The sequence below is a fragment of the Saimiri boliviensis genome, chromosome 7 (assembly GCF_048565385.1).
Source record: "Saimiri boliviensis isolate mSaiBol1 chromosome 7, mSaiBol1.pri, whole genome shotgun sequence".
Taxonomy (NCBI): Eukaryota; Metazoa; Chordata; class Mammalia; order Primates; family Cebidae; genus Saimiri; species Saimiri boliviensis.
In genome coordinates, this window is record NC_133455.1 from 88446161 (window position 1) to 88472292 (window position 26132).

The window sequence follows — 26132 nt, forward strand, 5'->3', positions numbered from 1 at the left end:
AAATCCATTTCAATTATTGCTATTATGTGAGTTAATTTCACCCCCAAATAGCCAGTGTCATCAATAGTCATTTTTACTTCAAATCGACAATTTTTATTGAGTGTCCATTCCATGCCAAGAATATTCTACATACTTGAGATTCATCAGTGAACAAAATATGTAAAAACTATGCTAATTGAGTTTCTATTACTAATAATCCAAGGGTAGGCAAATTACAGCACATGCATCAAACTTAGTCATATCCATTCATGTTTATATGGTCTAGGACTCCTTTCTCTATAGTAATTGTCATAATAGTGGCAATAGTAGTCTACAGAGTTGAAATATTTACTATTTTGCCATTTACAGAAAAAGTTCACCAATTCCTGGAAATATCTAATCCCCTTCCATTAATAGGTGATAATTTCTTTATTATATACCAATATCTTATATATGTAAAAGTCTATTTCTGGCTATTCATTTCATTTCATTGATATGCCTACTTAATTCTATGCTCAGACCACACTTTCTACGTTTTCAAATCCACTTTTATAATATTTTAGCTTCATATGATGTTTATTTCGTTCACAATTATTTACTATCTATTACGCATGAGACATTATTCTAGGTCAAGTATGCAGCAGTCAACAGAAACAAAATTCCTGTCTTTCATTTGTTTCTACTGAAACAACTACAAATAAATATATTTTAAAAATGTCAGGTGGTAATAAGTTCTATGGAGAAAAATGAAGCAATTGTACAGAGGATAGAGAAAAGAGGCTGTTTTCTTTACATAGGGTGGTCAGTGAAGCCCTCTCTGAAGGGGTCACTTTGAAGGAAGAACCTAAACGAAAAGAAGGAAGAAGTTGTGCAGATACCGGGGAGTCCAAAATCCCAGGAAAATGTACAGGTGCTGAGATAGAAATGTGTTCGAATATCCAAAGAGCAGCAAGGAGGCCACAGCATGGACGAGAGAGCTGGCTAGTGGGAGAATAAGAGGACAAGGGGAAGAAGAGTGGTCATAGGGTGGAGGCTGAGTCACACAGGGGCTTTACTCTGAGCAAGACAGGAAGTCACTGGAGGAATCTGAGTAGAGGAGTGACAATCATCTTCTCCTTCTTCTCCTTCTCTTTCCCCTTCAGCCTCTTCTCCATCTCCTCCACCTCCTCTTTCCCCTCCTTCAATCATGATGGCTGCTAGATAAAGAATAGATGGAGAGAGGGACAAGAGTGGAAGCTTGGAAACAGGTTATGAAGGTATTGCAATAATCCAAATGAGAGAGAATGGTACCTTGGGGTAGGGTAGTTGTGATGGAAATATTCAGGAGTAGTCAAATTTGGAATATTTTATGGTTAGAAATTGCAGAATTTGTGGAAGGACTGGATTTTGGGTGGAAGGAAATAAGATTTACAGATGACGCCAAAATGGTTTGCCTGAACACCTAGAGTGAGTAATAGAATTGTCATTTATAGAGATGCTATAGTCTTGAAAAGGGATTATTTTAGAGTCGGGCATGGGAATGAATAGTTTGAGGTTAGACAGCCAAGTGGAGGTGTCATGTAGACAGCTGAATATGTGAAACAAGACATCAGGAGAAGGGTAGAAAGTTATGAGAGTAGAAGAGATTAGTAAGCAGTGACCAGTGACTACAGACAGAGAAGGGATCCATTCCAAGGTTTGAGCCTGGCACACTACAAGATTTAGAAGTTGGGAACATGCCAAGAAAACAAACAAGAGACTGAAGAGTGGACAGTATAGTGGGTGGAAAATAGACTGGAACTGACATCTGGGAGTCCAAGGGAAGAAGCCCTGTATAAGCCTTATATAAGTTACAGAATACTTTCTAATTCCTTATATGAGTTATAGAATACTTTATACTTCTTCACTTCCCTGCAATGTTGGTTAAAAGACCATATGAAATGAGCCCTCTCAAATGAGATTGTTTTGATAGCTCATTCAACTTAAGAAAGTCAAGAAAATCATATTTTTTAATCAACTTAATGGCATCAAATTAAAGAACTAAGAAAGTGTGTTTCAAAGTCCATGTAAATTATATCTTTACTCCAACTTCCTTCATATTTATTTGGTAAGTTAAGGGAACAAAAATCTTAAGTAAAAATTTGATTCAATATAAGAGTAATTAACAATTAAAGTTGTATAATAGTAAAACCAATTATATAAAAAAATGGCTCAAGTTATCTATCTGAAAGTGAAACATACCAGTTTGTCTTGTTAACCAGTGACTGATGGGACACTGGCGTGCCAGAGAGTTAGGTGAGCCTCCTAAATTATTTCTTGGTCTAATTTCATTCTGCCAGCACATCACTTAGATTACTATTGGTCCTTATAGTATCCTGACATTAATGGCAAAATTAGAAACATCTTCAAAGAAAAACTATAGTCTGAGGCTAACATTGATCACAGTCTACCCCCTTTATGTGCCTCCTAATAATGACTCAAATCCCCTGACTATAGAACAACAATCAGTTATAAAGCCAAAGAAAAGCTTTTCTGCCCTACAAACACTAGTTTTAGCTGCACTGGAACATAGATCAAAGTGGGCTGTCATTAAATGCTCTGAAAGACAGTATAACAACTTTTCATGGGTCTAATAGCTTTGCTGCCTGCCTAGATCTGGTGTACTTAGGACATGGATACTGTCTCTGTCAGGATATTAGAATGGAATAAGAATGTGAAACAATCTAGCACCAGTTTATTAAAAATAATCTTTTGGGAAAGATTTTCTTGTATGGGTCTTAATAAGGTAAGAGACAAGGAAATGTCAATAGGAAAATGAAAAATACTAAAAAAGGTGACTTTAAACAGCTTTACTCAAGGGTAGACAAAAAGACCCTGGTTGTGATGACTCCAGAAAAACACAAGAAGAAGGTGGAAGGTGGTATGAGTACCAATTTCATTACTATTAGTAATTTCATTACTATTTCATTTGTATCTTATAAAATACTGTTCTCCAAATGTCTACTAAAATAAACTGTGCTGGGTCATCTGCTGCCTGAAGTACTGGTTTCCATCCTGAATGTCATACCTTTCAATAAAACACAGAAACTAGAGAGATCTCAAAAGTATGTTAAAAGTAGAATCCCAGAAACTGTATTAGAAGAGGAATCACTGAAAGACATGGAGAAAAATTATGGGAAACATGAAAGCTATCGTAAAATATTTGACTAGCTCTTGGGGAAAGGCACTGGATGATGCTACTGCAGCCCTCCCACTCTATACCTAGCTAGGAGAGTCACCCAGAAAATTCTCTGTAGAACCCACAGGCAAAATTGTGAGATCAACAGAGATGATCTTAATTTTCTTTAAGTTATATAATTTTGTCATTTCAAAATAGGTCACTAGCAAGAATAGTGAGGAGGTGTTTATAGTAAACACATCTTTGCTTAACTGAATTGTTTCATGTTGCTGCAGAAGGAATAACTAGGCAAAAATCGTAATGAGGAAAAATTTGACTCAGCATAAGTATTCTTAACAATTAAAGTCATATAGTAATAAAACCAATTATCTCTGAAAATAATATCATTTTTAATAGAAATATTCAGGTATGATAATTAAAATATTTAGTGTAATAATGAAATCAATTGCCTTAAAAACAATAAGATCAATAATAACTGGGGGAAAAAAATGAAAGGCTTTCCTCTAAGATCTGGAACAATACAAGGATGTGCTCTTTCACCTCTGTTACTCAACACGGTACTGAGGTCCTAGCTACAGTAATCAGAAAAGAGAAAGAAATACAGGGCATCCAAATTAGGAAGGAAGAAGTCAAATTATCCTTGTTTGCAGATGATTTAATCTTATATTGGAAAATCCTGAAAAACCCACCAAGAACTATTAGAACTGTTAAATTCAGTAAAGTTGCAAAGTACAAAATCAACATACAAAAATCACAGGAGAATTTCTAGATGCCAACCATGAACAATCTGAAAAAGAAATAAAAGTAATCTTATTCACAATAGTCACAAATAAAATTAAATACCTAGGAATTAACCAAAGGAGAAAAATCTCTAAATGAAAACTGTAAAACACTGGTGAAAAATTGAAGAGGTTACCAAAATAATAGAAAGATCTTTCATGTTCATGGATTGAAAGAGTCAATATTGGTACCACCAAAAGCAAACTACAGATTCTATGCAATCTTCATTAAAATACCAATGACATTCTTCACAGAAATAGAAAAAAAATCCTAAAATTAATGTGGACCCATAAAAGACCCTGAATAGCCAAAACTATCCTAAGCACAAAGAATAAAACTGAAAGAATCATACAACCTGACTTCAAAGTAAACTACAGAGCTAGAGTAACCAAAACAGCATAGTTCTGGCATAAAAAGACACATAGACCACTGGAACAGAATAGAGGACTCAAAAACAAATCCACACACCTACAATGAACTCATTTTCCACAAACGTGCTAAAAATACACACTGGGGAAAAGATAGTCTCTTCAATAAATTGTGCTGGGAAAACTGAAAATCCATAAGCAGAAGAATGGAAGCTATATCCCTATCTCTCACAATATACAAAAATCAAATCAAAATGGATTAAAGACTTAAATCTAATATCTCAAACCTTGAAACTACTACAAGAAAGCATCAGGGAAACTCTCCAGGACATTGGTCTGGGCAACATTTCTAGAGTAACACCCAACAAGAACAGGCAACCAAAGCAAAAATCAACAAATGGGATGACATTAAGCTACAAGGCTTCAAGTCGAGTGCAGTGGCTCACAGCTATAATCCTAGCACTTGGAGAGGCTGTGGGAAAATCACTTGAAGTCAAGAGTTCAAGGCCAGCCTGGCCAAAATGGTGAAACCCGATCTCTATTAAAAATACAAAAATTAGCCAGGAGTGTTGGCGGGCACCTGTAGTCCCAACTACTCAGGAGCCTGAGATGGAAGAATCACTGGAACTCAGGAGGCAGGGGTTGTAGATCGCACCAATGCACTCCAGCCTGGGTGACAGAGCAAGACTCCGTCTCAAAAAACAAACAAACAAAAAACCACAAAGCCTTCTGTGCAGTGAAGGAAAACAATCAACAAGGTGAAGAGATAATCCACAAAATGAGAGTAAATATTTGCCAAGTATTCATGTGACAAGGGATTAATAACCAGAATCTATAAGGCGCTCAAATAACTCTACAGGAAAAAATCAAAGAATCTGATTTTAAAATGGGCAAAACATCTGAATAGACATTTCTCAAAAGAAGACATACAAATGGCAAACAGGTATATGAAAAGGTGCTCAACATCATTGATCTCCAGAGAAATGCAAATTGAAACTATAATGAGACATTATCTCGCCCCAGTTACGGCTTTTATCCAAAAGAGAGGCAATAACAAATATCGGTGCGCATGTGGAGAAATGGAAACCCTCATACATTGTTGGTGGGAATGTAAATTAGTACAATCACTAGGGAGAACACTTTGGAGTTTCCTCAAAAAACTAAAAATAACCAGACACAAAGGCTCATGCCTGTAATCCTAGCCCTTTGGGAGGCTGAGATGGTGGATCACGTGAGGTCAGGACTTAGAGACCAGCCTTGCCAACATGGAGAAACCCTGTCTCTACTGAAGAGAAAAAAAAAAAAAAATGCAAGAATTAGCCAGGCATAGTGGTGCATGCCTGCAGTCCCAGCTACTCAGGAGGTTGAAATGGGAGATGCTTGAACCCCAGAGACAGAGGTTGTAGTTAGCTGAGATAATGCCACTGCACTCCAGCTTGGGTGACAAGAGCCAGACTCCATCTCAAAAAATCACCTAACAATAAAGCTACCATATGATCCAGCAATCCCACTTCTGGATATATTCCCACAAAAAAGGAAACTGTACATTGAAGAGATATCTGCACTCCTATGTTTGTTGCAGCATGGTTCACAATAGCCAAAAATTGGAAAGGACCTAAGTGCCCATCAACAGATGAACGGATAAAAACATGACTGGCCAGGCGCGGTGGCTAACGCCTGTAATCCCAGCATTTTGGGAGGCTGAACCGGGTGAATCACAAGTTTAAGAGATTGAGACCATCCTGGCCAACATGGTGAAAGACCTTCTCTACTAAAAATATAAAAATTAGCTAGGTATGATGCACTCCTGTAGTCTCAGCTACTTGGGAGGCTGAAGCAGGAGAATCGCTTGAACCCAGGACATGGAGATTGCAGTGAGCTGAGATTGAGCCACTGCACTCTAGCCTGGTGACAGAACGAGACTCCATCTCAAAAAAAAAAAGAAAAAAAGAAAAAAAAAGTGGTACTTATACACAATAGAATACTATGAGGCCATAAAAAAGAATGAGATCCGGTCATCTGCAACAACTTGGAAGGTACAGGAGATTATTAGGCTAAGTGAAATAAGCCAGGCACAGAAAGACAAATTTTGCATGTTTTCACTTATTTGTGGGCACTAAAAAAATTACAACAATTAAATTCATGGAGATAGAGGAAAAAAGGATGGTTACCAGAGGCTAGGAAGGGCAATAGGGCAGAGGGAAAGTGGGGATGATTAATGGATACAAATATATAGTTGAAAATAAGGAACAAAATCTAATATTTGATAGCACAACAGGGTGACTACAGTCAACAATAATTTCTTGTACATTTTAAAATAACTAAAGGAATATAATTGGATTGTTTGTAACAGAAAAAAGGGATAAATGCTTCAGGTGATGGATATTCCATTTACTTGATGTGTTCATTACACATTATATGGCTGCATCAAAATATCTCCTGTACCCCATAAATATATACAACTACTATTTATCCACAAAAATTAAAAAGAAAAAGAAAAAAGTGGTAAGATCATTATTAATCAGATATTTGAATATGTGCTGAAGACTATGAACTAGATATAAATTTGACTACTAGTCTCTTCTAACCCTTAGATGCTATGATTCTTTAGGTTCAACTTGCCAAATTCCTTTCCTCCAGATTGCCTTCATCATTTCTCATGGATGTAAATCAGTTCTTCCAGGACGTCATAACTTTGTTGGAACTTCTGGATTTGGTTTATCTCATACACGGCTATTCATGTGAACTACTGCTGTGGATGTCCAGCTTTATGGACATAATTTCTAGTTTTTGCCTGTGCTGAATGGTCTTCTGGTTATCCTCAATTATTTGGTGTAGGTCTTGGAGAAGTTTCTTGAAACTAGTTAAAAAGCTACATATAACCTTGCAATAATACTGGAGACAATGATATGGATGATGTTACTAACTCTTACTGATGTTAATACATGCCAAGAATTTTATATACATTATCTCATTGGATTCTCCCACTAACCCTATGGGGAATGTGTTTTTATGGTATTCATTTTAAAAATCAGGAAACTCAAGGCCCAGAGGGTTTAAGAACCTTGCCCAAGATAAACTGAGCTGCTGAGAGGCAGAGCCTAGACTTGAACTCTGGTCTGGCTAAATCTTTTGAAATCCCTACTCTTAGCTACTATGCTCTACTACAGTGATTCTCAAAGTATGGTCCCTGGACCAGCATCTGCAACATCACCTAGGAATTTGTTTAAAATGCCAAGTCTCACCTAAAAACCCTAGAGGAAAACCTAGGCAACACCATCCAGGACTTCATGACTAAAACACCGAAAGCAACGGCAACAAAAGCCAAAATAGATAAATGGGATCTAATTAAACTTAAGAGCTTCTGCACAGCAAAAGAAACAATCATTACAGTGAACTGGCAACCAACAGAATGGGAAAAAATGTTTGCAATGTTCCCATCTGACAAAGGGCTAATATCCAGAATATACAAAGAACTAAAGCAGATTTACAAGAAAAAAAAAACGCATTAAAAAGTGCGTGAAAGATATGAATACTCTTCAAAAGAAGACATATATACAGCCAACAAACATATGTAAAAATGCTCATCATCATTGGTCATTGGAAAAATGTAAATCAAAACCACATTGAGATACCATTTTATGCCTGTTAGAATGGCGATCACTAAAAAATCTGGAGACAACAGATGCTGAAGTCGATATGGATAAAAAGGAACACTTTTACACTGTTGGTGGTAGTGTAAATTAGTTCAACTATTATGGAAGACAGTGTGGCAATTCCTCAAGGATCTAGAAATAGAAATTCCATTTGACCCAACAATCCCATTACTGGGTACATACCTAAAGGATTATAAATCGCTCTATTTAAAGACACATGCACACGTATATTCGTTGTAGCCCTGTTCACAATAGCAAAGACTGGAACCAACCTAAATGCCCATCAATGATAGACTGGACAAAGAAAATGCGGCACATATACACCATGGAATACTATGCAGCCATAAAAAATGATGACTTTGTGTCCTTTGTGTAGACATGGATGAATCTAGAAACCATCATTTTCAGCAAACTGACACAAGAACAGAAAACCAAACACCACATGTTTTTTTTTCACTCATAGGTGGGTGATGAACAATGAGAACACTTGGGCACAGGGAAGAGAACAACACTCACTGGGCTAGGTGGGGGGTTGGTAGGGAGGAGGGGAGGAACAACAAGGGGGCAGGGAGGATGCAGAGGGCCAGGAGAAATGCCTGATGTAGGCAATGGGACAGTGAGGGGATGGAGGCAGCAAACCACCATGACATGTATGTACCTATGCAATAATCCTGCAGGATGCAGGATGTGCACATGTACACCAGAGCCCAAAATACAATTAAAAAAAAGAAGAAGACCAAAAAAAATTCCAAGTTTCACATGTATGGAAATCAGAAACTCTAGGGATAGGACCCAGCAATCTGTATTTTACCAAGCCCTCCAGCTGAGCCTTATGCTCACTAAAGCTTAAAAACTGCTCAACTGAACTGAAAATTTACCTAGAAGGCCACAGTCTACATATGTAATCACACTTAGTTTTATAACTTGAATTTGAAAGTTTGTGGCAACTCTGATCTTTCTTCATGGGGAGAGAGAGAAATCCTAAATATGAAAAAGTCAGGTTTCTATGTTCTTTCCTGAAAAAGGAAGGGTGATCCTTGTCAACCCTGGTAAAGGGATTAGAGAGCTGCTGTTTTAAAATATAAACAAGAGGGAAATACTTTTAAAAACCTTTTAAAAGCTAAGCTATTGTGACTAGATATAAAGAATAAATAGATCAAGAAGATCTTGAAATTCCCCTAGAGCTTTAATATAATAAATAATATTAATTATCCAATTAAGTAATAGTTAAAATAAAAATCATTGTTTTTTTTTAAAAAAAAACAATGTGTATTTTTTTTTTCAAAAAATGTAAATCTATACCCTTTTGCCTGGCAAATACCTCAGTGAAAACAGTGTTTCCCAGGTGACATAATCAATGGAAGTTATCATTGGCTTTCTTTGGTTTAAAAAATAAAAATCCTTTCTGCTTTATAGCTCATACTGCCTACAATGTGACCTTGATCTGTTTCAGGATTATCTTTAGTCAGCAGCACTGTGCAACTCTGCAAATCCATCTATAATCTCTTTAATATCCTCCTGCACGTGCAGTTTTAAAGCTCAGTCATTGGCAGGTAAGTCACTCCTTACTTCAAGGTCTCTGGAGATACTATAGCTGGTCAGAGTTAAGGTTTTCACAAGGTCAGTGGGGACACATATGAGTGCTATGTTAAATGCTGCACAGAACAGGATAATTTCTCTATAGATGTGTATGTAGCCGGGCGCGGTGGCTCAAGCCTGTAATCCCAGCACTTTGGGAGGCCGAGGCGGGTGGATCACAAGGTCGAGAGATCGAGACCATCCCGGTGAACATGGTGAAACCCCGTCTCTACTAAAAATACAAAAAATTAGCTGGGCATGGTGGCGCATGCCTGTAATCCCAGCTACTCAGGAGGTGGAGGCAGGAGAATTGCCTGAACCCAGGAGGCGGAGGTTGCAGTGAGCCAAGATCGTGCCATTGCACTCCAGCCTGGGTAACAAGAGTGAAACTCTGTCTCAAAAACAAAAACAAACAAACAAAGATGTGTATGTACCTGAGATAGGTAATAAGTGGCTTTTAGCCGTATGGAAATGAAGTAAAACAAGAACTATCTCATTTCACCACACTACCCCACACCAAAGGTAAAATAAGTGCATTTCACCTGGAAACCTTGGCTAAATAAAAAGAATTCATGGTCTTGAATAACACATGATTCATTGTATTATCCAAGGGTGCTCTCACATGTCTGAGTCTACAGGCAGTGAAAGGAAGGCTGTACCTTGCATCCCTCCTTTCAGAAAAAGCTGTAGAAAGGCAGTGAGCTAACAGATAACAGCATCCATTCTTGTAATTAAGATAATGAAACTATGGACTTCACTAATCTTTCTCCTCCAAATACATCTGTATGATGTATACAAAGCTACCAGTGCTCAGGAATGCTGAAAGGCCAAAGGGGCTGAGACAGGCCACCATCATACATAATAGGTCTAAGAAGTTAGCTATACACCATTCTTAGTGAACATCAAGTCCTATAACTTTAAAGGGAATATTAGAGATTTTTTTAGACCCTGGCTGTTACAATAATTCAGTATGCAAAAAAAGGCTAAGATGTGCTAAAGAAAATTGTGTTGCCTATCAAAGAGATTCCATCCTTCTTTTCTTTCTTCATTCATTCATTTACTCAATATTAACAGAGCAAAAACATATGCCAGGCAGTATCTAGAGAAAATGCCAATCAGCTCCACGTGTCTTCCCCAACAGCTCCCAACTAAAAAATAGTAACAAGCAGAATTTGGGGGACATGAGTGAAAATGCCAAATGATTAAATTACTAGAGCACACTTCCAAAGAAGATTTTGAATAGGCAACAGGGGGAAAGGCTAAGTCCTCAGTCGGCTAGTCAAGTACCTATCTGCCTGAAAGCAGTAATCAAGACCTCTTCAGGTCTCTTTATCTGTGCTTTGTAATTCCACTTAGAGTAAGAGATTAAATGCAAACTGACCTCAGCCAAGTATCTTCTCTAACCAATATAAGAAAGCCACTAAGATTCCATTTAATAACAGTCACTCATAAAGGTAAAATTGAACACTTTACCTGTTGCTATCTACAATGTACTAGGTATTTTGTGTATATATTAACTCATTAAATCTCATTCACAATCTTCTGAAATTTTTTCTCAACTTTATGAATGAATGCATTAAATCAAAAGGTAGTGAATTTAACTGCAAGTTTTCATCCAGATGCTTAATGCTATTAGTCAAAATATCTATTGATGGCCTTCAATGGTCAAAATCTAACTTACCCTTGCCATATCCACCAAGAAGTTTTCAAATAGTTTCCAAATGTGGTTACTTGTATAGATTTCTTTCATTTCCACTTCAGTGTCAACGTAACAGTGATTAACAAAGTTCACATAAGCAATTTTAACCTGTGCAAGTTTCAAATACAAAAGAAAGTTAGTTTTATTGATGACTTTCAAATATCAATTATGAAAGGTTAACATAAAATCTGTTAGTTTTTATGGTAGATCAAAGCATATTTTTTGTCTACCCAGAAAGTATTTCCATTTCTCTTCTTTTGCTAAGAGTCCACTGACCTAGCTGTGAAAACATGGGGCCTAGTACTCCATCCCCCTGGGACCAACAATTGCTGTGAGAAAGAACTTTATGCAAAACAAGCCTATCATATTTGAGACACTAGGTATCCAAAGCAACCCCTTCTTCCTCTCACTTTCCCTTTCTTCTTTCCCTCTCCCTCCCTCCCCTCCAATCCCGTCCCTATCTTGAGGACCTGTTTTATGCTCGATAACATACTTAAGGGCCAGGGCGGATCATGAAGTCAGGAGATCAAGACCATTCTGGCCAACAAAGTGAAGCCCTGTCTCTACTAAAGATACAAAGAAAAATTAGCAAGGTGGCGCACACCTGTAGTCCTAGCTACTCAAGAGGCTGAGGCAGGAGAATTGCTTGAACCCGGGAGGTGCAGGTTGCAGTGAGCCAAGGTCACACCACTGCACTCCAGCCTGGGCAACAGAGTGAGACTCTGTCTCAAAAAAAAATAAATAGAACATACTTAAGGTTCAAGTAAACCTTTCAGTTTGATAACACTGCCATGTTTAGAATTTAAAAGAGTTGTGTAGTAGCTTCCACTAAACTAGCAGTGGCTATAGTTCTTAAAAGTTCGTTATCTTTCAAATTTTTTTTGAAAAATTTTGTCAAATTCTTACAGAACTTATTAAAAAGTAGACCTCTTATGCTCTTTTAAATTTTCCAATTTATATAAATACAATTACTTGACTAAATACGTTAGTCCTCCTCCTCTTCTTCTCAATAACTCTTTCATTTTTATCTCATTGCTAAAATGAAACAAGGTAAACCTTAACTTTAAGAAACCATCTTTCTCCAGGTATGTGGCAAAATATACTTAGAAGAGAATGAGGCAGAAAGATGAAGGAAAAAGGGATGAGAAATAGAATAGATTCTGACACTGTTTGAACCTCTGGATTCATGTGAATAAACATACTTCAAACTCCTAAGTACTGCAGCCAATAAAATTCCCTTTTTAGTTTAAACTGGTTTATATTAGGTTTCTGTTACTTGTAACCAAGAGAGTCCTAATAAAACATTTAAATAAGTTGGCCAAAAAATACTTCATTGCCATTCAAAAATATTTAAATTACTTTTTCTGAGAAGAAATAAGCTCATGGTTCACTCCCCCAAATGTATATTATTTTAAGATACAAATGTAGTAAAATTCCTTTCCAGAATTAGTGAAATTCCTCATAAAGGTTTGGGATGAATATCATTAACATACACCATTTCTAAAACACAAAGAACAGTGATCTTTGTTTTGCATTTTTTTGTTTCCTTCATTATAAAAATCTGATGAATCTATAAATCTCTCTGAAAAAATGCATATACATAAAAAATCATGTGAACAATTTAAGGGGACTCATGGAATCTAAATTGAAACCATAAAAAATTTAGGAGAGCTTTCATACCCTTCATGCCTCTCTGTACTTCACTGAGCCTGAACAAACCGTAAATGGGAGAGTGCCATGTCAAGGATGGCCACAGGGTATAGAGACTTGGGCCACTCAGTGCATTCTCACACCTATCCTCACAGCAGTTAAAACTGACTCAATGTTTCCTATGTGCCAAATACCATCAGCATTTCGTATGAATTATTTAATTTAATCCTCCAACAATCCTATCAGGTACATACAATAATTATTCCACCTTAAAACTGAATAAATACACAAATGATAATAAGAGAGTCTACACAGCAGTCCAAACATTCATCCTTGTAGTTATTTCCAAAGGCTTAATATATCTGGAAACATGTGTATCTCTTTGTAAAAACATATATAATATGGCAAAAGCAGAGCTATGCTGAGAGAAGGTGGTGAAAAGATTATGGTCCCATGCCAAGGAACCAGTTATGAATGCTATCGAAACCAGTTGGGGTGATATGGAAGCAGCAGATGGAGCAAGAATGAAATAATATAGATGATAGTAAATTGAAGGAATTGAAATTTAAAAGTTAAGTAATCTATTGGAGTCAGTCACATAACTAGAATGTAATGTATCCAGGATCCTGATTCATTCTTTAATTCATTTGTGTATTCATTCAATACTTATCTATTGATGTAGGTTCTGGGTCAAACAATGTAACAGTGAAGAGAAACAGATCCAAGTATTGTTACTCTCAGAACTTACAATCTTGGAGATGGGCATGAGGGTTACAGGTCTTTTCCTACTAACAAGACAGACATGCCAAATTTCAAATTATATATTCTTACAGACTGTACTAATGAAGGCCAAGGAAGTCTTCCCTGGAGAAGTAAGGCTTGAATTAAGATCTAAAGGATGAAGAGGAGTTACTTAGATAAATGTAAGAGGTAAGAGTGGTAGAGTCAGAGGGAACTACATATTGGAAGAAATATACCCAGAATCGGGCTTTTGAGGAAGGAAAGAGCCCAGGGACTTCATCATTAGACTAGACTTTCCTTCTTTGTCATCTTATTTCAAACCAATCAAGGCATGAAGTATCCTTGGATTGACATGTCAACAATTCCACAAAATTTCACAAAAATATGCTTTCAAGTCCATCACTACATAGGATTATCTAAAAATAGGGAAGTTAACCTTATCTGATACCTTTTTAAGTTACTGTGATTTAAAATGTTTGGCTCTATATCTTTTTCAGTGTATCATACATTTATAAACTTTGCAACAACATACAACAGTAGAAAAGAAAGAAATTATTGCACTGTACATTCCTGGAAGCCTCATTAATAGAAACTTATTGGCAGACAACCAGCTGCTACTGAGACTTTTTTCTATCATCAGAGCCAGACTAGGACAGTGGGTAAATGATGTGGGAATAAAGCAAACTATGTGTGCATATTTTCATGAATGCATCATTCCATAAAGCCTGGTAAACCTATAGAGTCTATTATGTGGTCCTGTAGTACTATCCTAGCCTCTCCAATCAATAACTATGAATCATTTATGAAGCACCCACTTATTCTCAAGAACATACTAAAGGTTCAAGTAAACCTTTCAGCTTGATTACCTTGCCATGTTTAGAATTTAAGAGAGCTGTCTAGTGGCTTATACTAAACTAGCAGTAGCTATAGCTCTTAAAAGATTCTCATTGGCCAGGTGCAGTGGTTCACACCTATAATCCCAGCACTTTGGGAGGCTGAGGTGGGTGGATCACCTGAGGTCAGGAGTTTGAGACCAGCCTGGCCAACATGAAACCTGAACATGAAACAGTGAAACCCTGACTTTACTAAAAATACAAAAATTATCTGGGTGTGAGGTGCATGCCTGTAATCCCAGCTACTCAGGAGGCTGAGGCAGGAGAATCGCTTGAACCCAGAAGGCAGAGGTTGCAGTGAGGCAAGATCATGCCATTGCACTCCAGCCTGGGCAACAGAGTGAAAGACCATCTCAAAAAAAAAAAAAAAAAGTTTATCATCTTTCAGAACTTCTTATAGATCTTCTTATTAAAAAGTAGACATTTTATGCTCTTTTACATTTTCCAAATTATATAGTTAAATACAATTCCTTGACTAAATACATGATCTCATTATAAATATTAGTATGGGGGACTTCTGGCACTTAAAATTTAAAAATTAATAATGATTCTCTTAGAGCTGCTAAGCTTTTGCCAGGCTTACCTCAGGGATGCAGTCATCATGGGTCACCACCCTCACTATGTCGTCCAGTGGCAGAAGGGAATTACACTTGATTTCAGTGTAAACATTTTTCCCCTCTGTGCATGCTGCCAGCAACTCCACCAGGGTGATGTGGTAGGCTAAGGGGCCACTCTCATCCCCTCGGTCTCTCTCTGAACACATCATGTGGAGAAGGATTGGAAATGATGCTCTATCATTGTAAAATATCAGCACATCTTCACCCCCATTTATCAACTGAAATGACAATAAGAGAGTCTATATAGCAGTCCAAACATTCATTCTTGCAGTTATTTTCAAAGGCTTGATATATCTGGAAACATGTGTATCTCTCTGTAAAAACATATATAATATGACAAAAGCAGAGTTATGCTGGGGGAGGGTGGTGAAAAGGTTATAGTTCCATGCCAAGGAACCAGTTGATGAACACTATCAAAACCAGTTGGAGTGATATGAAAGCAACAGATGGGGCAAGAATGAAACAACATAGATGATAGTAAATTGTTCATCACACTGAAATTAAACCTGTAAAAAAAATAGTTATTTTCCTCAACTTTTTTTTGGAAGACTCCATGGCCAAAGCACAAGAAATCTTATAATTTTACTAAAGAAGAATAAAATATCCCACCCATTGCAATAGTGACTATATAAGTAAGCAAGTATATTGAGCCAATTTCAGCTCCACAAAAGTCTAGAAAATTCCATATGTCATTAGAGAATTAAGGCAAAAGCAGAGATCAGAGAAATAAGCAGAAAACTAAGACACACACACACACTTACAGACACACACACACACACACACACACACACACACACACACAAACCAAGAGAGACAAAGATATGAATAGGTAGGGGCTTCTAGGACATAAATTTTCCTTCATACTTTGTTTATATAATTTTAGCAGAAAATTCCCTCAGGTGGCAGTTTTATTATTCAAACTCCATAATATCTTATTGTCTATTATCAGTACCAATTTTCTAACCCCAGTATGAGATATTTTGGTGGATAACTAAGGATACACAATTTTTTCTCTATGTATTATATTTTAAAGTGACAAATTATTTACAATTATAAGCCAATTAGTTGGTTACTTTGAAAGTTTTGTTGAAAGAGAATGTGTATGTGTCAAAAATATGTATTATATATTAACATAATATAATATTATGATTGCTTCTTTATGCATAGAAACACTTCACCTAACAGTGTCATAGGAATGGCTTCACTGTTTGCTGCTTTCCCATTCTAATTCTTCCCTTGCTGATCATAACACAAAATCCAGTTAGTTTCCTACATTTCCAGATAATAAGGAGCCAAAGTGAAGGTAAATGCAGGTAAGAAAAAGGTGCATTTTACAAGCTTAAAATGTTTCTTAAAATGTTTAATAACAATAATTTAAATTTAAAAATTCAAGGCTTTAAGATAAATTAATTTTGAGATTTCTACGTGGCAGGAGGGACTCCTTTAATCAATGTGGAAATCTTCTCCATTCCCAGATTTAAGGTATACAATAATGAAAATGCCCAGAAACCAATAAAAATCTACCATGTAACTGTTTGGTAGCCATGGGTGGAAGCTCCCTTAATCTATATGGGCCACTAGAGAACCATTTGGTCACAGAGCAGTGATTTAATCAATGGGCTTTTTAAGCTGCTAGTTCTCTAATATATCATACTTGCTTCCTAGTAACTTACTCATTACATAAATATCACTCAAGGTCAAACATAAAAATGAAAAAGGCAAATAAATAGATGAAGTACCTTCATCTATTCATTTGCTGAAATTTTTAACTTACTTTAAATAGTAAGTTTCCATATGTTGTAATAAACCACTGTTGGGTAGTTTTTATTACTTAGTTTGACTTTCTTCAAAGCTTTCTGCAAATAGCAGCAGAGAACACCCATTCTATATTTCAGAAACACAGCAGTAAACACGCTGGAAAAGCACAGTTCAGTCTGTCTTTCTTATATTATTGGAAACTTAAAGATACAAAATTTTGTCACCTTCATTCCAAAAAATCAATAAAATTTCACAGGATTTTCACAATCAATAAAATTTCACAGCATTACCCATTATTTAAAATATACAAATTTGTTATGGGTCAAAAAGAAAAATAAACTTAGAAAATCATAAAACCAACTTAAGATATGTTGTTTCACTAGATTAAAGCAAAAATATATTTGCACTTAAGTAGTCATTATTAAACTAAACAATTTTCCAAATCTATATTGTTGGGCATTTTTTCACTCTAAATTAATAGAAAATACATATTTGAACATACTGTTTATGTAAAGCTGATAAAAGGCAAACTGAGAACATACCTCTGTCATTACCATATCCTGGCATTTTTTCACATATTTGCCATCTGCTTTTACAATTGTTTGCAAAAACTTCAGGTACTCCACGTGGCGGCCATGTGTCTCAATGCAGTGCACAAAGTGCTGTACAACTCTCTCACTAATTTCATTGCACAGATGGTAATTGTTCATGAAGATGTGCCTCATGGTTTCTGCTTCAAGGAGCTAAACACAGAGGAACGTGCCCTTGTAATTCTGACAAGATCAATTTTCTATTCTACAGTACTTAGATTAATTGCCCTGCTTGTGATCAGTTTCATATTTTATTCGAAGCCACAGTGAATTTTCTGTGCAAGTCTTCCAAAAAATGCAATGAGATCATTAGCCATTTAAAGAAAACTGAGCTCACAGAGGAATTTAGTTGGAGAAAGGAGCTTATTACCATAAAGTGCAACATATTGGCAACAGTATTCTTGAGATTAATTATGAATTCAAAGTTAGGTCTTCCATAAAATCTACTCAAACACATTTTACAAACAAGGGCAAACTCCACCTCTGAGTTTTCCATATTTACCTTACTCATGGTATTATGAGTTAGTCTTTGTTCTACCACATCTTTTCCCGAACATTTAACTATATACATAAAAAAGACGTCATTTGCATGCAAAACTTTTGCAATTTTTCAAGTTTCTTTAAGTTTTCTCAATGGAAATAAAAGATAATTCACTTTGGCCGAGAGAATTTCCAGAAGGAAAAAAATAAAGCAATGAAGTTTAACAAAACTCTATTCATGAATGTTATTATGACAAGTTTGATGCACACTTTATTAGAAATATTTAGAAATATTTCTAATAAAGCTAAAATACTTACACCTGGAGTTAAAAACAAATTCAGATGTTTATGAAGAAGAACTTGATTCTGTGGATTTCCTCGACAGAAATTCTGCAGAAACGTGTGGGCTAGATTCATTACTTCATTCATCTTTTCATCATTCTGTAAGTTAAAGAATAGCACATGATAGAAACAAACATAGGAGACAGCAAATAGTATGCAAAAATACATCCCTTCATCCACACACTATTTTTCTCTCTGCCCGTCTTTGCTCTCCTTTTTCTGTGTCCTTTATGATTCACACCTCTCCCAGTCTCCCCTCTTTTTCTCTTCTCTGTTTTCTAGATCTTTCTCACCTTCTCTATTTTTCCTCCTGATTCTATTCTGCTCTACTCTTCTAATTCCCCCTTTGCTTTACAGCCTTTCTCTCTTCCTCCCCAATCTTTCCAACTGTCCACCACATTTCCCCATCTCTGTACATGGCCACCTTTTCCTCCTCTGCTTCATCCCCACACCTTCTCCGTCCTCCTTTATTCTCTCTGTCCCTATCTTTCTCTATTTCTCCTTTCTTCTCCACTGTACTCTCCAGTCCCCATAATTCTTCCTTTCCTTTAAATGTCTCCTCATTTTGTAGTGTGTCTACATACCTGCATTGTTCTGCTTCTTTTCTTCTTTCCTTCCCCCACTCTATTTTGCCCTTTCCCATACATCTTCCTTCCTACTCTTTCTCCCACATCTATTCCTTCTCCTCTCTGCTTCTCTTGTTCCATCTATTATTTCTCCTGCTCCTGTCCCCTTTCCTCCTGCTCTGCCCTAACTCCCTTCCCCACCCCACATTCAAACTTCCTCTCTTCTTCCACTCTGTCAATCTTCTCTGTGTATGTTTATTAGTACTCATCTCAGTTCTTCCTCTCTCCAGTCTCTCTGTCCCTTCATTTTGCTATTTACTTTGTCTCTTATTTCCACTCTTTTCCTTTTCCTCTTTGCTTTCTCTTCTATTTTCCCCTCTTCTTTGTCCCCCTCTTTTTTAACACTCTTAAGTGACTTATCTTATTCACTGTCATTTTCCAAAGTCCTATACTATGCTACTATCATTTGCTTATAAGAATCTTAACAAGAAAATTAAGTCTCAAAATTCACAGTGAAGGAAATTTGTCTTCTTAAAAGAGATCTTGTGACAATAGCAGCAAAACCACCTAAAATTTCCCTGTGTAGTTGATTGTACCATTTGTCATGTGGTCATTGTTAGAAATTCAGATGGACACGTTTTGAGTGGTATTCTATATTACTATTAAATAAATGTATACATGCACACACACACACATACGTATATTCCCTAGCTTTGTCTATTTAGAGGGCCTATGGGGGCAACACTCCAAAGCAATCAGGACACTCGGTTTTCAGAACTTTGCTCTTAAATACCATTCTCCACCAAATGGAAATGGGGCTTCTCAAAAAATCGCTGATTCTACAGTTGAAGCAAGAAGAGTACGAGATGAGTCTGGAACATTTTATTGTGTGAGAATTACTCAAAGAATGGTGGGAGAATGTTAGAGGACAGATAATCTAGCTTGAAGGAACTCTACTGGCCAAATCTGAAACAATCTGGAAATGAAAACAAATAATGATAGAACTCTTTGTAGCCTATTGAATAAAATGAATATCTACAAACCCATACTGATAAAAATAAACATAATAAATGAACAAGCTGAAAGTTTGATGAAGAATGGAATATTTACTTAGTTTCACATAACTACTCCACAAAATACTTATTAATTACAAGGGAATTACAAAGGGAAAATTAGAGAAGCCTGGCAGATACAACCTCAATCAATTGATCAAAGTGAACATCATCAGTCATGGGGCAAATCAAAATTGTGCACCAACAAATAGGAAGCAATGAGACAAACATAGTATCACTTCTGTTATGTTCCTGCCAAAGATGCATAACTGTATCTAATCACAAGGAAACATCAGACAATGCACATTAAGGGATATCCTTCAAAATAACTGGCAATTTTCAAAAGTGTCAATGTCATGGGAGTTCCCACATGAAGAGATTTAAATAAACATGACAATCGAACAATGCCTGATTCCGAAGTGGATCTTCTTTTCAAACCAAAAACAATTGGGACGATGGTAGAAATCTGAGTAGTGTGTGGGACTAGGTGACAGTAAAGTACCATGCTCTTTCCTGATTTGGAAGGCTCTGGTATGGTGACGTAGTAGTGTGCCCTTGTTTGTAGAAAAAATACACAAAAGGGCTCGGGGTGATGGGGCACCCAGTGGGTGATTTATTCTCAAATAAAGAAAAGAAAAAATTTCTTTAAATTTTGCAAAGCATGTGAAATTGTATCAAAATAAGCTAAAGAAACAAAAATAACCAGGACTAACCTTTTCGTAGGGTATCTGCAGAAGATCCAACACCACTGAATGGGCCCCCATATTTTTCAGTAATCGTTGATGCTGATTCCGACACTTTTTATTCTGTACACAGAGTTTACTTAGCCTAATCAAGATCTTTAAAGAGAAGAGGAAAAGCATGAAATATAACAAATAACAATATTAAATATAATATATAAGCAAAAATTATCTGGCAGGCAAATATAAACCTCTATAAGAATATCTTGTATCTGCTGACCTCCTTTACAATCCGGTAGTTATTGCTCTTATTGCTGTCAATCTGAGGTTTCTTGGTTCCATCCTGCACTGGACTTAAAATGTTCGATTCCTAAAAGGTACACAAATATGTACTTTTATGCCATTTGTAGCTTCATGGTAAATTCATTTCTTTTGTATTAAACATATTTTGTAATTATTTTGCAATAAATCTATTATTCAAGTTAAATGTTTCTTTTATACTTTTTTATTGCATAAAATGTTCCTTGGCGTGAACGAGCCATGCAAATCACCACTACCCAATAAGAACCCAATGACAAGTTACACAGAATGACCTATTATTATGAGTTAAATTGTTAAGTTTTCCTACACATTATTAGTGCATATCCTTATGAGACATATATATCTCAGACATGCTGTGATTTTATATTGCCTATATGAGAAGAAATAATGAAAATACAGGGTATAAAAGATATAATTTAATCACTAGGAATGAACTGTAAGAAAAAAAGAGTGATGGAGCAGATCTTCACAGCTGAACACATCTCAAAGAGAGCAAAGAACAATGTAATGCAACAATTCTCTGTCACGTTACCATGACATCCTTAAGAGTCATGACTCAGGACCAACATACAGGACCAGGAAAATGAAGAAAGAAAAGTAAAAAGTAAATTAAAATACAATTTTTAAGTGACCAAATTAATAAAGCTTATTAAGAAAAGCTGAAAAACCAAAAATACTTAACTATAATAACCTTTATCTGTAGCATCACAATAAAAAGCAAATATAGGAAGTAGACATATTTTAAAGATCAACTATTGGTGTCATCTTATGAAAATCAAACACCAGGCTGGGCACAGTAGCTCATGCCTATAATCCCAGCACTTTGGGAGGCCGAGCTGGGCAGATCACCTGAGGTCAGGAGATCGAGACCATCCTGGCCAACATGGTGAAACCCAGTCTCTACTAAAATACAAAAACCTAGCGATGGTGTAGTGGTGTATGCCTGTAGTCTCAGCTACTGGGGAGGTTGAGGCAGGGGAATCTCTTGAACCTGGGAGGTGGAGGTTGCAGTGAGCTGAGATTGCACACTGCACTCCAACTGAGCAACAGAGCAAGATTTGTCTCCAAAAGAAAAAAGAAAAGAAAAGAAGATCGAACACCAGTGACAAACCCATTCCAAACATTTATGAAGATGCAATGCACACCCAGTACTAGATTATGGTGAACGGATCTAAAAGAGACACATAGAAGATATGGTCCTTCTCACAAGAAAATCACAGTTTACCTAAGAAAACAGGGAAAAATATACAAAGATTTGCACTGGGCAAAATTCACTATTCAGAGAGAGAGAGAGAGAGAAAGTAAGAGAACAGCTGCAGCTTTAGACAAGTTTATGAAGGAGGTCAAGTTTAAGGCAAGGTCTAGAAGGATGAAAAGTGTCTAGTTAGGCATAAAGGATGTTTTAGGTGGGCAGGGGAAAGCCTTGCCAGGTGAACAAGAAGTTACTTTAGCCAAAGGTACTGCAGCAACAACAAGCACATTTGTATTTAAAATATGGCAAGAATCAACAGGGTCCATTGCAAAGAGTGGGCAATCAGAGTGTGGTCTGATGGCCTCCATCATTTACAATCTATGGAAAATTGCACTTGGGATGAATGTCAAGTTCAACTTGGGTTCAAAACACCCTAAACTCCTGACTATAATGATGGTGTTGGGCACTCACAGTTAAAAGAAACCCTAGTTTAAGCTCAGGAAAATGTTACAAAGATACATGAGGCCAATTGATATAATTTCATTTGTCCCAAGTTGTTTCTCTTACTGTGCTCCAGGACAAAACACAAAATTAATAAATACCAAGAAAGAAAAAAAAAATACTTTGCTTGCTAATCAAACAGTTCTGAGGAAAGGCTTTAAGCAGCAGAATGACTTGGTCCATGTTGAGCCAGCACATTCCTTACTCAGCTTTATATTTTTCTTTTGCTTCTTTTCTGTCAAATATTGTCCTGAAGCTCCCAGTCTCAACTTCACTGTAGCAAGTGACCTCGCCCTCCCAATTTATTGAGCAGACAGAAAGTCCTCTACATGGACACTTCCTCTTTTCCATCCAAAAATTTCCAGTGGTGTCCACAAACCTATCTTCCCCACTGTGTCTCAGAGAACAAAATTGTTGATGCATGAATTCAAAAATTCTATTTCCTCATCCTCCTCTCCCTGCTTCATCCCTGTTTCTTGTACAAGAGCAGTTTCTACCCTTTAATGACTCTTTCTCATCTCTGAGCTTCGGCCTTGCTGATCACTTGTCACTCATACTCACTAGAATTGGAACTGCAAAAAGTAAAAGATTCAAACACTGAAAGCCTTCAAAGCATTACTAAGTTAGATTTCAGAGCTGTATCACCTAGCTATCATAATGAAAATTTGGACAAAAGTGAAAGCAGTCCAACCACCACTCCAGGTAAACAAAAGAGAGAAAAGAATGCAGGATATTACCTGCAAGACATTAACCATGAAGTGAATCTTAAAAATTGTAGGAGAAAGTATTAAACTATATATGTAAGTAAAGTCAATGTAGAAGAGAAAACACAACCCAGTGGCTAAGATGAATGAAAACTATTTAGATGGAAAGAGGCTAGAAGTCAGAGTATGAAACAAATATGTTTCCCATTTGATAGCAAAAATAATTGATGAGAAGTAGAAACTGCAAAAGCTAAAAATATAATTAGATTTCCTTTTTCTGATCACAAAGATGAAGGCTGGATTTTTAAAAGGTCATTTCATTTGTTTTCTGTAAGAGAAAAAATACTAAAATACATACACACAAACATACACATTTGTACCACAAATCAGGATTAAGATAGTACCAGCTCTAAAGATTGACAAAGCTCCTTAGTTAGAAAGGAGATCTTTCTGATATATGTCAACTTTAAAGAAAGCTGTTAAAAAAGGCAGGCGAAGCTTTGGTAGATATTCTTAATCCTGTTTTTCAAGCAATAATCTGAAGAAAAAGCAACCATCTTTTTTTTTAAAAAAGTAATCACAGAGAAAATGTACTACATTACAAAAAGTTATGCTCTTTAGTTCAGCCCAGGGGAAGATATAGACAATGCTAAACTCTGTAAGTGTGGGAATTATGAAAAATAATGATTTTAATTTAAAAGTGCTAGTAGTCAACAAAAGGCAGCAACATTGGAGAATTCAATAAACAACCCCTTTTAATTTCAGAAAATAACTTAATTTAATTAAATTGAACAAAAACTCATGGAACATCTGGATGATTCCAAAGCAGTAATCAGGGTAATTTAAGAAATATGTAAACTATGTAACTAAAATTGGGTTTTATTTTCTCATTCTGATGTCAGATTGGTCTAAATAAAGGTGTTGCAAAAGTTTTCCTCCTGAAAGAGTAGAAATTGGTTGTATTCTTTATGTTTTATACAATTCTTCATATTCGATAAACTTTAGCCCTACATCACTGGCAAAATCTATAAAACTCTGAATTTATTTCTAATGACAAAATATCAGAAAAGTACAAAATGTAGAAGTGTGACTTATGTGGCATCCCAGAGCTGAATGGGCCCAGAAAAAAAATTTGTAACACTGAGAACAGTGTGAGGCTCGTAGCACATCTCCAAATGATCCTTTTGACAATAGTGATGAAAAATAAATATGGGACTCCAAACATCCCTGCACTTTATTGTAATTGCTTCCTATCATCTGGAGAACCTAATGGAATATGGGAAGCAGCTTAGTTCAGTGATTTTGGAAGCAGCTATATTTTTAATTGCATAGTATATACCATAACACAAAACAATAGGTTCAAAAACAAGAGAGCAAGAAGACTCTAGAAATTGGGTGAGCATCAAGATTCTAGGCAGAGATATAAAGAGTGAATATTGGTTCTAAAGATAGTTTCTCCGCACACCTGCAGTCCCAGCTACTGGGGCGGCTAAGGCAGGAGAATCATTTGAATCCAAGAGACAGAGGTTGCAGTGAGCCAAGATCACGCCACTGCACTCCAGCCTGGGCTACAGAGCAAGACTCCATGTCAAAAAAAAAAAAAGTTTCTCCCATTTTTTTCTGGCATTAGTCAAGGAAACTTTTATATCAATAGCAAAAATGATAAAGGAAAGTAACATTATATGAACTATATGGTGAACTAAATATTAGCACTGGCTAGGTATGATGACTCACGCCTACAACCCCAATACTTTGGGAAGCCAAGGTGGGAGGACTGCTTGAGTCCAAGAATTTGAGGCCAGGCTGGACCACATAGAAATACCCTGTCTCTATAAAAAATTTTTTATTAGGTGGGCATGGTGGGCTCACCTATAGTCCTAGCTACTCAGGATGCTGAGGGAGGAGGATCATTTGAGCCAGGAGTTTGAGGCTGTAATGAGCTATGAATGTGCCAATCACTCCAGCCTGGGCAACAGAGTGAGACCCAACTCAATAAATAAATAAATACTGGCACTAATTAATGGGACTCCAGCTCCTTAATTTAACCAAGGGCAATCATGCTTTTAAAAATGGAATTTTCCAAATCCTACAATGTAGAGCTGTCTACATCTGCAGCTGCGTTATTAAAATAGCTTGGTGCGTGCCTTCTATTTATTCCTATCCCACTGAAGTTTAAGGAGGTCCATCCTCAGCCAAGTTGCCAAGTCAGCAAGACTGCAAGGCCTTCTGCTCACCATCTGTACTGCTAGCCTTCTCTGGTGTAACCACTCTTTAAACCAGTCAGTGGCACCATCAACCAGCCACCCTCCCACAACTTCAGAGGCCAAATGCTTTTTGTCTTCCATCCTCACCTCCCTTCAAAACATGCAAAAAAAAATTTTCTAATAACCAGTCTTTTATATTTGATTGGCCAATCAGATTCAGATTATAATGTAGTTGAAGGTGTTCAGAATAAATATTGCCTCCTTCAGATAACTGAATAAACCTCTGTGGGATGAGGAGATATTTTTTTTTATCCCTCCCATCTAATGATAACATCATGGACTAGTCATTTAGGGAGATATCACCCTAGATCTACTTCTATGACCTTGCATGGAAAGCTAATTTGGACCATCATAGTATCATGGTTGTTGGTTTCTTCTTCCCTGAGAAGCACCTAAGGCTGCTTGAAGACTTGGGCACAAATCCACTATGGGCAGAAGAGGCTATGACCAGCATTCCTGGCAGAGAATTTCCTTCCAGATGTTTCCTCAAGACAGGGGAAAAGTTCTTCCCTCCTAGAGAATACATACATATCCATAACCTTACCTAAACCTTTTTTCCTTTTA

General features: G+C 36.6%; 1 protein-coding gene across 4 annotated transcripts in view; it reads right to left on the minus strand.

Annotated features, from left to right (window-relative positions):
- ITPR2 (inositol 1,4,5-trisphosphate receptor type 2) overlaps positions 1–26132 on the minus strand; it is a 497691-nt gene that overhangs the window by 246808 nt on the left and 224751 nt on the right. For all 4 annotated transcript variants that reach the window (XM_003926591.4, XM_074402941.1, XM_074402942.1 and 1 more), the window contains 6 exons: positions 20867–20956; positions 20620–20745; positions 18265–18387; positions 17419–17619; positions 15085–15336; positions 11200–11325 (listed from right to left, as the gene is read on the minus strand). In XM_003926591.4, coding sequence (XP_003926640.3) covers positions 11200–11325; positions 15085–15336; positions 17419–17619; positions 18265–18387; positions 20620–20745; positions 20867–20956 — 918 coding nt within the window. The remainder of the gene's footprint in view (positions 1–11199; positions 11326–15084; positions 15337–17418; positions 17620–18264; positions 18388–20619; positions 20746–20866; positions 20957–26132) is intronic.